We start from the raw sequence: 13,000 nt of genomic DNA, 5'->3' as shown, positions 1-13,000 counted from the left end.
TACCAGGAAATGATAACGTCGAACGTACTCTAACTCGAATTACTAGGGGCAGACATCTGGACTTCATTTTTACCTCTTAACAGCCCTTAGGTCTTCATGGAACAGGTGTAATTATTAGCTGTTGAATAGACCAGAGCCAGTACAGATAATCGTCAGCTGAAGATACTCAAGTAGTGCAATATATTATTATGATATTATGGTTGTGAGCAAATCTTGAAGTCCGTATTGAGTTTACATTTGGCTACATTACATTTAGCGTTTTGGCTCTATACCTTTTTAAAAATAATAACCGAGGGATCCGAAATGATCCGAAAAGAGTAGCTTTACTCATCGTAGATGTCACCAATTTTGAGGTCAGCAATTATTACAACAAATTTATCTCTGTCATGTGTGTGATTGATTAGAGTATTTTCGTATTTCTTTGTTTATTCTTTAATGTTTCCACGAACCACGATTTCCCTTTTCTACATAATGCCTCACATGTTACTGAATACAAGAACTTTGGTTTTCGATGTTCTGATTATAGCATTAAATAAATTGGATAAGTATATATACTAAGGATTTCCACAGTTTTCCCTGTAGTCCTTCACTCGAACGTTCTCTCCAGCTCTTTCTGTCTTGCCAGTACCCTTCCTGTAGATTTCTTCTCTTCATTGCTTCGTCTACTTCATCTCTGAAGGATCTTCGGGGTCTGCCTCTCTTCCTTTTTCCTATCGGGCTCCACTCTGTTATTCGGTTTATCCACCGATTTTGGTCTGCTCTTCTGACATGTCCGTACCAGGTTAATCTCTTCTGTTCGATGTAGTCTATTATGTCTGTGTTCACTCCCATTCTTCTTTTAATCTCTATGTTATTTATTCTATCTCTCCTTGTTACTCTACAGATTCTCCTTAGGAATTCCATCTCTGTCGCTCTTATTTTTGGTTTTCTTATTTATTGTCCAATTTTCACACCCATAAGTGAGGATACTTCTTGTCATGGTATTGTATATTCTTCTTTTTTGTTTTTATGCTGATGTTCTTATCCCACAGTATCGGGTTCAATTTTCGTATCCAGTCTCTTACTTTTCCTAGTCTATTTTTTATATCTTCGTCAGTTGTTCCTTTGTTTGATATTATAAAACCTAAATACTTGTACTTATCTGTTCCTCTGGTTTGTTTACCTTCGTCTATTTCCAGTTGTTTTATTTCTGTATTCTCCGTTGTTAGGTATTCAGTTTTCTTTAGGTTTATTTCCATCCCATTCGCTGTATATTCCAGTTCCAGTTTCCTCATCATAAAACTGAGGTCATCTTCGTCTTGTGCGATCATTATTTGGTCGTCAGCAAAACTTAGGGTATATAGATACTCACTCCTTACTGGTATACCCATTCCTTCGCACTTTCTTTTCCATGGTTTCAGGGTCTCTTCCAGGAATATTTTGAATAGGACTGCATATTCGATTGTCCATTTTGATAGCTACTGTGTTATTTTTGTAGAGTGCCTTTACTGCTTTTATTAATCTTCGTGGGATTTCGATGTCTTCCATTGATTCCCATAGCTTGGTTCTAGGTATCGACTCGAATAGGATAAGTCTGGGCAAATAAATACTTACATCGAAATGTAGAGCAGTTGCGGCAGCTGTTTTATCTTCTTCGGAATCAGTGGCACCTCTATACCAATAAGTATCAAGAACTATGGCTATTTTTCCTAAAACAGAAAAATTTCTAATTATTACATAAGTGTGAAAGTAAAAAAAGTATTTATCACAAAAACTTTTACACAAAATAGCAAATATGCACAAGTGGTGATAAAATTTTTTATAAATCTATTATTAGCCATTATTATTATTTTTTGGGCCACTCTGTATAAGTAATTATTATATTAATGTTTATATTATTAAATAGAGAATTAAATAACCTTACAAATGAGATGGCACACGACCTCTATTCTCAGTTGTGAAAATCATCGATTACGTTATCAAGTCCAGGTATATATGACGTCACTACTATGATATACAGGGTGTAACAAAAATACAGGTAATAAATTAAATGACATATTCTGGGATCAAAAATAGTTCGATTGAACCTAACTTACCTTAGTACAAATAATGTGCACATAAAAATGTTACAGCCCTTTGAAGTTACAAAATAAAAATCGATTTTTTCCAATATATCGAAAATGATTTAAGGTTTTTTACTGAAAACGGATATGTAGCATTCTTATGACAGGAACATCTTAAAATAGAATTATAGAGACATTTGTGTACCCCATAAAAATTTTATGGGGGTTTTGTTTCTTTAAACCCCTCAAACTTTTGTGTACGTTCCAATTAAATTATCATTGTGGCACCATTAGTTAAACACAATTTTTTTAAAACTTTTTTGCCTCTCAGTACTTTTTCGAAAAGCAAGTTTTTATCGAGATATTTTGAATACCTGTCAAATCCACCACATATTTTTGTACTGTTAAGTACGATTGATACCTTGTAATAAATATGAAAATTTATTTATAAATTACACTTTGAGGTATATTTAGAACCAAATTAAAAAAGAAGCCACATCTCGATAAAAGGTGGCTTATCGGAAAAATAATAAGAGGCAAAAAGTTTTAAAAACACTATGTTTAACTAATGGTACCGCAATAATAGTTTAATTGGAACGTACATAAAAGTTTGGGAGGGTTTAAGGGAACAAAACCCCCATACAATTTTTATGGGGAGCACAAATTTCACTAAAATTTATTTTTAAGGTGTTCCTGCCATGAGAATGCCACATGTCCATTTTCATTAAAATATCTCTAATAGTTTTCGATAAATCGGAAAAAATCGATTTTCATTTTGTAACTTCAAAGGGCTATAACTTTTTTTGTGTGCAGATTTGTACTAAGGTAAGTTAGATTCAATCGAACTATTTTTGGTCCTAAAATATGTGATTTAATTGATGACCTGCATTTTTGTTACACCCTGTATTAGCCAAACGATTATAATTCAAAAATAAAAATCGAGGTGTTTCGTGATTTATCTCCACAATCGCCCATTCGTAAAAAGATTAATTTATTCCAACCTAAACGTCCTCACTGTATATTATCAATTATCACTGAACGATTAAAATGTTAAATTATATGAATATTTTGAATTAACTTACCTCCTTGCCTTGGTCTAAATTCTTGCTCATACATTCTATAGGTCTTCGCATGTGCTCTGAGTAGGTTATGTGAGCAAACATATTCCAAAAGACCCTGTGAAGGAATTTGGGGGGGATTATAAGCGTAACCGTATCCACCATTGCAATAAGTTTTAGGTTCGTTAAAAGTAGCCCAGTATTTAACATCATCTCCAAATTCTTCAAAGCAAACTCTAGCGTAATCTGTGTACCAGTCCACGATTGAGTCGTTTAAGAAGCCGTCCATATCTTGAAGAACCTGAGGAATATCCCAATGAAAAATGCTTACTACAGGTTCGATGTTGTTAGCTTTCAGTTCTTTGATGAGATTTTTGTAGTATTGGACTCCGAGTGGATTAACATAATCATTAACACCTGAAAGGGACATAAAATTTTAAGGATATAAACCAGGAGACATTTATACAACACATGTTTTGCCTTGTTGAAAATTTTTCAGATATTAAAGTACAATTACTAATTCCACACTTGAATAATAGAGTGATGATATTAAACAACTAACAGTATCCACAGAGAACGACAGTTCTCACCAGTGGCGCACAACACCCCTACAAGCGACACTATATATACACGAAATTTTCGATTTTCTAAACCTGACTGAATTGAAAATTGGGCTAAATCCCATTTTAAAGTTTAGGAAAAGACTCGTCCATCCATATGTTACCTCTCCATTTTGGTCCAAGGGTGTGGATTTTACGGCCCTTCCCGTTTAAAGCCTGTTTTTCGTTCTCGTCCCCAAAACTCCCAAAAATTTCAAAAATTTAAGCCCGACCTTAACGGCTTCTGATAGCACAGATCATTACCTTTCCAACACATGTTTAATTTTGAAAATCGGTTATACCATTCAAAAGTTATCGAGCTCAGAAATATGACTCAATTTTTATTTAAAAACTGGAAAATGTTTGTGGATATGTATGTATGTATGTATGTGTGTGGAAAAGTTACACCGATCTGAATTTTTTTTTCTGTGTTTCAAGAAGGTGTGAGGGCCGATTCAGAACCGGTCTAATTTTTGACTTCTAACTACCCGTAAGCCAGCTAGAGGACTAGGTAGATACAAAATAGCATATTTTTTGGGCGTATATATCTTAAGTTCAAGGAAAGACAGGAAAACCGAAAATACACCAAATTAATAGGGTTGAGTTAAGCTTTCAAGTGGCGTTTAAGCGATCAAGCTGAGACATACACACTGCTCGCCATAGCCAAAAAACTGAAAAATTAAACTTTGAAAATTTTGGTTTTTCGACAATTACTCAAAATTTCAACCTACGAATTGCGCCAATAACTGAGAGTTTGTAGAAGGACTCAGGACGCGTCTAACGGTGTATACCTCATATCTGGGAAAATTCGAATTTTTAAGTTATAGGCTTCATAAGTATAATCAAATCTATTTCTTATGGGAAAAACGGTTTTTCAAGCTCAATAATTTCTGTAATACGTTCAGTTATCATACTCGATCTTGGATGTTGGTCAGATACTACTTGTCAATACGTTTCAAATTCATGTTTAGTGATCAACATCAGGTAAACCGTTCAGAAGTTATAGAGCTCCAAAAGTATAATTAGTCCAGGAACTGAAATTTTTCACTTCGAAATTTTTACAGAATGGATAGATTTGCTTGAAAATTTGACAATAAGTAGTGGATAGTCCAAGGATCAAAATCTATATGATGCCGAAAGACGCTTTAACCATGGGGTGGTTGCCACCTCATCTCGTAGGTGGAAATTTTTTATTATATTTTGACCGCAAATGCTGGTAAAAACATTAATTATAAGCAAAAAATGTTCATTATACATTTTTTTTTTGATAAAATTAATAGTTTTCGATTTATTGGTTATCGAAGCTGTTAGTTTTATATCGAAAAAATTACCAGAGAACGGCAGTTCTCGCCAGTGGCGCAGAAATACACCCCCCTACACGCGACACTATTATATACACGAAATTTTCAATTTTCTAAATCTGACTGAACTGAAAATTGTGCCAACTCCCATCTTCAAGTTCAGAAAAAGACTCACCCATTCATATGTCAACCATCCATTTTGGTCCAAGGGTGTCGATTTTACGGCCCTTCCTATTTAGGTCTGTTTTTCGTTCTGGCCCCCAAAACTCCCAAAAACTTCAAAAATTTAAGTCTGACCTTTGCGGCTTCTAACAGTACTGATCATTACCTTTCCAACGCATGTTTAATTTTGAAAATCGGTTATACCATTCAAAAGTTATAGAGCTTAGAAATGTGACTTAATTTTTATTTAAAAAAGGGAAAATGTCTGTGGATATATATGTATGTGTGTTTGAAAGTTAAACCGATTTGATATTTTTCCTCTGTGTTTGAAGAGGGGGTCAGGGCCGATTTAGAACCGGTGTAGTTTGTGACTTTTGACCACCCATAAGCCAGCTATAGGACTTGGTAGGTACAAAACGGCATATGTTCTGGGGGTATATATATTCGGATCAAGAAGAGCCAGGAGAACCGCAAATACATCAAATTAATAGTGTTGACTTAAGCTTTCAAATGGTGTCCAAGCCGTCAGAATCAGACATACACACGGCTCAGTATAGCCGAAAAACTGAAAAACTAAACTTTGAAAATTTTGGTTTTTCGACAATTACTCAACATTTCAACCTACAAATTGCGCCAATGACTTAGCGTTTATAGAAGTACTCCAGACGAATTTAACGGTGTATACCTCATATCCCGGAAAATTTGAATTTTTTAGGTTATAGGCTTCATAAGTATGATAAAATTTATTTCCTGTGGGAAAAACGATTCCTCAATCTCAATAATTCCTGTAGCTTCAATTTTCATACTTGACCTTAGATCCATCAGATACTACTGGTCAATACGTTTCAAACTCATGTTTACTGATCAAAATCGGTTAAGCCGTTTAGAAGTTTTTAAGCTACAAAAGTATAATCCAATTAACGATTATTCCCGAAATGGTTTATGTAGTTGTAGTGGTTACGACGCTAAATTTGATCTGGCAACGGACAATCCGACTTCATTTACCGGCCATCTCAATTTTTTTTTCAATCTATTTCGAATAAAAAAAATCAAGTGTACATTCGATGGACACTAGATCATTTGGGAAATAATGCAACAAAGGTGACCATTTATAAAGCTTGACGTGTAATAGAGGAACATTGCATTCAACTTCATACATTTAATTTATAAATAACTTTGAAAAACTCCTGATACAAGAATAAAAAACCGCTAAACGCCGTAAAAATGAGTGGCGCATAAAATATTCCAGCTACAAAAGATCTGATATGAATATTACGTGGCGCGAAAATGGATTTTCATTTGATGCAAAACAAAATTCTAGTTTTATTTTAAAAGATTTTTCCATAATATTTGCTAAATTTGAAGTAAACGCGCCACAAAAGAGTTTCAAATTTCAAACTGTATCAAAGTTACTCTTTTGTGGCGCGTTTACTTCAAATTTAGCAAATATTATGGAAAAATATTTTAAAATAAAACTAGAATTTTGTTTTGCATCAAATTAAAATCCATTTTCGCGCCACGTAATATTCATATCAGATCTTTTGTAGCTGGAATATTTTATGCGCCACTCATTTTTACGGCGTTTAGCGGTTTTTTATTCTTGTAATATTATAATCAAACAAAAAAAAAAGCACAAAACAGTGGTTAGTGTGTAACAAGTTGGTACAAGGTATAAGTAGGTAGAAAGGACAAAATCTTAATAGTAGGTCGCACAATATACACACGCCCAAACTTATATGGAATCACCATGTATTTCAAAGCAATATTTATTTCTTTTGAAAAAACTTGTTATTGTTGCGAAGAATAAAGGTTTTCATTGAAAATAAAAAATCGATAAGACAATCAGATAGTACAGCTAGTTACGGTATAGTTTATTTGCTTGAGTTGCAAATTTAACGAAAATACCTAAACTAAAATATGCGTCATGTGGGGTTATAGAACTTACAACGGGGAAAGATATTGGTCTTGTAGAGAAAGTAATGTTTTCAGAGGGACATAGGCAGCAGGAATCAGGAAAGCTTAAAAATAAAGCAAGGAAAAGTCGGCAAAAAGTAATAATGGCTTGCCACGATCGTTTAATTGTCCAGTCAGCTGGAAAACACCCAACCGTTTCTCATCTGAAGCTCAAAAGACAGCTTTTAGAAGCTACAGGTGTAACTTTTTCAGTGGAAACGATAAGAAAAAGAGTTCGTGCCAGGAAGTATACATACAGCAGGAGACAGTTACAAGTTCCCGAGTTATCAAGGCAGCACAAGATTGGTCGTCTAAATTGGTGTCTTCTCCACCAAACCTGGAACATTGGGAATGGACAAAATATGCTATTTTCAGAAAAAGTCAGGATTGGTGTAAAATCAGATGACCCACGAAATCGTGTACTTAGAGGTCGAAGAAGACAAGCAAGAACGAAAACTATCAGATCTGTTCACAAATGTACAAGCGGAAGTATAATGTTCTGGAGACTAATTGTGATCCGTAAAAAAAGTCCTTTAATTTTCATCCAATCAACTTTAACTGCTCACAGGTATGTTATAGTTAGGCTCTGGAGAGATGCAACAGGAGAAAATTTAATTTTCATGCATGATAATGGACCTCCACATACTATTAGAGTGACTAGAGACATAATTGAAGCAGAAGGTATCCCTTATTTGGAGTGGACAGCTTGCTCACCTGAGCTTAACCCTATAGAGTATTTGTGGGATTTGCTTAAAAGAAAAATTAAAGCTCGCTGGGATAATCCACAAAACACCGCACGGCTAGTATAAGCTGCTTATGAAGAATGGAGCAACCTACCAAAACAAAATGTTGAAATTTGATTAGGAGCGTGTCCACGCAAACTGAAGCTTGCATAGGACTAGAGGTAATAACACTGACTACAAAAAAAAAAATAAAAAAAAACAAAAACAATTTAAACATTATTACTTTTACATTGGAATTTTTTATTCTATTGACTTTAAAACAACTAGTTTTAATTTGTTTGTTAAATACTTTTTTGTTTTATTTAATTGTTACGTATTTGTTATTAAATTGCTTTAAAATAAATTATGTTTGACTTCGTGTGTTCGTTTTTTTAAATTCGCACGAAATAATAAGAAATATCAGATGATTCGATATAAGTTTGGGGGTGTGTAGTTAATGTATGAAATTAAGGAAATATTAAAATCAGAGCAAAAGATGTGACCAAATTACATGAGAAGGGACGATTGGAACCTCAATGCAATCAAAACTATTCTCATAAAGTCTTAAGAAACCTATAAACGAAGATAAAGATCATATTATTATAAAAAAAATTCATTCAAGAAATTGATTGTGTTAACTTCTTCTATGGTGTATTTTTGGTCGCTGAATCGAATGCAACTAGTCGCGATTACTCAAAATGTTTCTTATTTTGTTAATAACAAAAACAATTGTTTATTCGTCGAAATGCTCGAACTAATGCGCTATCTTCAGCAAGTTTGTAGTACTTTCTCATAGTATTTTTATACCCTAAATCGATTGCCACTATTCGTGATAGCTTAAACCACGTTCCGGCTTTGTTATTAATAAATTATTGTAAAAATAACGGTTTATAGTACGTTTACTCACGGTTTTTCCTATAAATTTTAAAAAACCACTTGGATTGACATGAAATTTGTCATACACGTAGCTAACGTATCAAACTAAACAAGTGATATTCTGCCGATTTGCGCTTTTACTCTGAAGGGGAGTTTCACCCCTTTTCGGGGGTGAAAAAAGAAACCTTTACAATAAGTCCGGAATTGGATAAACTAATTAATTCTAAGTAACTTTCGTTCCATACAGTTTTTTCAGTAGGTCAATACTTTTCGAGTTATTTACGAGTGAATATGTTCAATTTTCAACAAAAAAACCACGTTTTTGGTGGTTTTATAAGCACTTTCGAACTGATGAAAAACATAAGTAAAGCAATTTGTGAAGCGGTACTGATTTATTTCATTTGGAGATGCTAATTAGGGGGTGATTTTCCTGTTTTTTTTTACCAAAAAAAGGGACCAACTCTATTTCGAGCTTAATTTATTTTTGATACTAGATACTTTTTCAAATAACAAGAATAAAGTTTTTTTTAAGCTTTAAAAAAGTTGTAATGAGTTTTCCTCAAAAAGTTCTTCATTTTTTGGTTATCTTATGTTGAAATATTCGATTTGGAATTTGACGAATATGAACCTGTTGTTCATTAGCTACAACTCCTCTTCTACTGGGTCTACGGACCTCACCATTTTTTTCACTTTTTTGTAGTCTATATTTTTGTTAAGAATTTTTTTTTTAATACTTTTTGAGTTATTTGCGAAAAAAATGTCTAAAAACGTGGGTGTTTTGTTGAAAAATTAACATATTCACTCGCAAATAACTCGTTAAGTATTGAATTAGAAAAAAACTGTTTAAAACAAAAGTTGCTTGGAATTAATCAGTTTATCCACTTCCGGACTTATTGTAAAGGATTCTTTTTTTACCCCCCGAAAAGGGGTGAAACTCACCCACAGGTTAAAAATACACATCGGCACAATATCACTTGTTTTGTTCGAAATGTTAGCTACGTGTATGCCAAATTTCACGTCAATCAAGTGGTTTTTTAAAATGTAGAGCAAAAACCGTGTGCAAACGTACTACAAACCGTTATTTTTGCAGTAATTTGTCAATATCAAAGTCAGAACGTGTTTTAAAGTATCACGACTAGTGGCAATCGATTTAGCGTATAAAAATACTATGAAAAATACTACAAACTTGCTGTAGATAGCCCATTATTTCGAGGTTTTCGGCGAATAAACAATTATTTTGTTATTAGCAAAATAAAAACATATTTTGAGTAATCGCGACTAGTCGCATTCGATTCAGCGACCAAATATACACCAGAGAAGACCTTAACACTATCAATTTATTTACAGGGCTTCTAATAATTCCTGAAAAATACCTAATTTTACCATAATTTGTTAATAACCATTAAAGGCACCATATTTGGGCTTCCAGACCACTTCCATTGGATTCAGCGACCCAAAAAACCTATAATACCACCATCTAATCACGCCGAGCTATAATTTCCCACGGGACCTGCTATGTTGCGACTAGACTATTAATGATTTGGGCTATACCATTCAAAATCATCTGAGAAATTGTCTAAACCAGTTAAAAACATATTCTTCTTCTTTAGGTGGCATCTCCTAATCATAAGTTGGATACAAATTTCTCAACCATGATGTTCTTATTCTTCTAAAATTCTTTCCTCTTTATATTTTCCTATATTTTCAATCTCAGCATTTCAAACACATGTATGTCAGAATATACTGAGCAAACGGTAGAGCGAATTTCATCATATTCCGTAACTGCTTTTGATGATACTCCGTATCATTCAAACTCATCTGAGAAATTGCTTAAAAGTGTCGAAGAACTGATATGAAACTTTCAAGCAACACAGTATCATCCGCATATCTCAGATTACTGACCTTAATTTCGTTGATTATGAAACCGACATATTATCTTAGCAAGTTACTATTTGAGAATATGCTCGAAGTACAGATTAAAAAGCAATGGTGACAAGATGCACTCCTATCTACTCCCATGGAGCATTTCAACTTATTCAGAAGTATCTGGGCCAATTCAAGGCCTAGAAAAGCAATACATCAACGACAAATAGATTAGTAAAGCCGATGTTGGTCCTGTGCATTTAATTTTTAACAATGATTACAAAAATTAAACATTTAACATACTTATTCTGCTGGAATTGGGTGAAAACAATATACTTATTTTAACGAAAAATTCTGGCTTATTCTTAGCACAAATAATAAATTGTAGTAAGACCCTTCAGAATAATATTAAGGAACAAAATAAAAACGCCTTGGAATATTCGAAAGTAAAATGAAGGGATACACATAACGAATGATATAACGATGGAATATAAAACAAAGAGATGGTGATGAAGACCATATACTGAAAATGATCAAGAGGTCAGCAGCAAATAAGATGTAGTGATGCAATTATACCAAATGCAACTCTACATAATTTATTTAGAAAAGATACACGGAACATTTGGATACATAAAGAAGAATCAGAGTATATTTATAACACGTATAGATAATATATATCAAACCAGTTCAAGACAGAGAGAAGTGTTAGACAAGGATGCGTATTGTCACGTGACTCATTCACGTTTAACATTTATGGTGAACATATCATGAGGATGGCTTTAGAAGGATGGTCCGGTGGAGTAACAGTAGCTGGAAGGAAAATCTCCAATTTAATATTTGCAATTACACTACATTTGTAGCAGCCAATGAGCAAGAAATGTTTGATCTCCTTCGAAGAGTTGAGTACGAAAGCAATATATTTGGTCTGAAAATCAATAAAGCTAAGACAAAAATAATGGTGGTCGACAGATCCCACACTATTCAACTAACTAACATATTTCAGGAATACCAGATAGTAAACAACTTTGTCTATTTCCGGTCTAGTATAATAGTGGAGGAAATGAAGCATTTTGGCTCGCAATTTTTTCGTCCAGCATGGATTTACTTGAAATTTTCACAGAAGGTAGGGAATAGTCCAAGGATTATTTTCTATATCATGCCGCTGTACGCTAAAGCCTTGGGGGTGGTTGCCACCCCATCTCGGGGGCGGGAATTTTTTATTACATTTTAACCATGTAAATCGATGTAAAAAGTAATTCTAAGAAAAAAATGTTTTTTATGTTTTCTTCGTAAAACTAATATTTTTCGAGTTATTCGCGCTTGAAGAGTAACAGTTTTTCGACGAAAAAATCGACTTTTTTGAGAGTTTTTTGAGAATACCTCAAAAAATATGCATTTAATCGAAAAAACTGTGGATATCGAAATTGTATCTTTTAGTAATACAAACCAAATTATTTTTCTGTAATATCTTTAAGACCAACACAAACCGAGATACGGCATGTTAAAGTTAGATTTTTTCGTCAAATGCATAATTTGAAATATTAAAAGTAAAATAACGGAAAAACTTTGCATTTTTCGAGGAAAGCTTAAATAATATTTTTTCAAGTATACAGTCAGGCCTTTCAAAAAAATAATAAAAAGTTTCTAGCCTGAAAATTAAGCGACTCGTGATCAAAAGAAAAGTCGGTACCTGCTTTTCTCTATGAAAAAATCATAGAAAACAACCCCCTAACTACCCTCCTAATTAAAAATTTTTCCTCAACTTTCTGTAATTCCTTTTATATTTGTATTATCAATACACCTAAGAAGTTTCAACTATTTAAAAGGCCTAATTTTAGAAAAATTGGAGTTTAAAAAAATTAATTTTTTGGAATTTCCCATTTTTCACCTTTTACTTCAAAATATCTCCGAAAATACTGGAGATCCGAAAAAAATTACAAATCACTAAATTGTAGCTTTTTTAATAACTAAAATTTACCTGTAAATATATTTTTATCATAGTGAACAGTTAGCGAGATATAGCTGTTTAAAACCTCTATTTACGAGCAAACATCCCTTATTCGAGCCATTTAAACCCACCCTAATTAAAACCTAAGGGATCTTACGGAATTTAGTTTACAGTCTTATAACTCTTTAAAAATCCTACAAAGTCGTTTTTGAACAAACTTTTTATCACCAAAAATGAAGGAGCTATGCTTATAAAACAATTTTTATTTTCGAAAAATTCGGATAGTCCGCTTATGGCTAATTTCCAATCTATGTATAATACCACAGAACCGGTTCGTATACTGGAAGATGACTAAAAAACTATGTGTATTTGTATTTGTACATATTTTGTAAATTCTACATTTCTTTAATTCTACTTTTTTCTGTATAAATCTATTAAAATATCTACTTATAAAAATTGTAATGTTATTAAGGGTG

General features: G+C 33.2%; 1 protein-coding gene across 1 annotated transcript in view; it reads right to left on the bottom strand.

Annotated features, from left to right (window-relative positions):
• LOC114336055 (myrosinase 1) overlaps window positions 1-13,000 on the bottom strand; it is a 107,749-nt gene that overhangs the window by 23,073 nt on the left and 71,676 nt on the right. Inside the window, exons 4-5 of the mRNA XM_028286368.2 lie at window positions 3,125-3,517; window positions 1,594-1,688 (exon numbers count right to left, since the gene is read on the bottom strand). Coding sequence (XP_028142169.1) covers window positions 1,594-1,688; window positions 3,125-3,517 — 488 coding nt within the window. The remainder of the gene's footprint in view (window positions 1-1,593; window positions 1,689-3,124; window positions 3,518-13,000) is intronic.

Source organism: Diabrotica virgifera, chromosome 1 (genome assembly GCF_917563875.1).
Source record: "Diabrotica virgifera virgifera chromosome 1, PGI_DIABVI_V3a".
NCBI classification, from domain to species: Eukaryota; Metazoa; Arthropoda; class Insecta; order Coleoptera; family Chrysomelidae; genus Diabrotica; species Diabrotica virgifera.
Note: the sequence above shows the minus strand (reverse complement) of the source record. Positions and strands in the feature narration are given on the sequence as shown.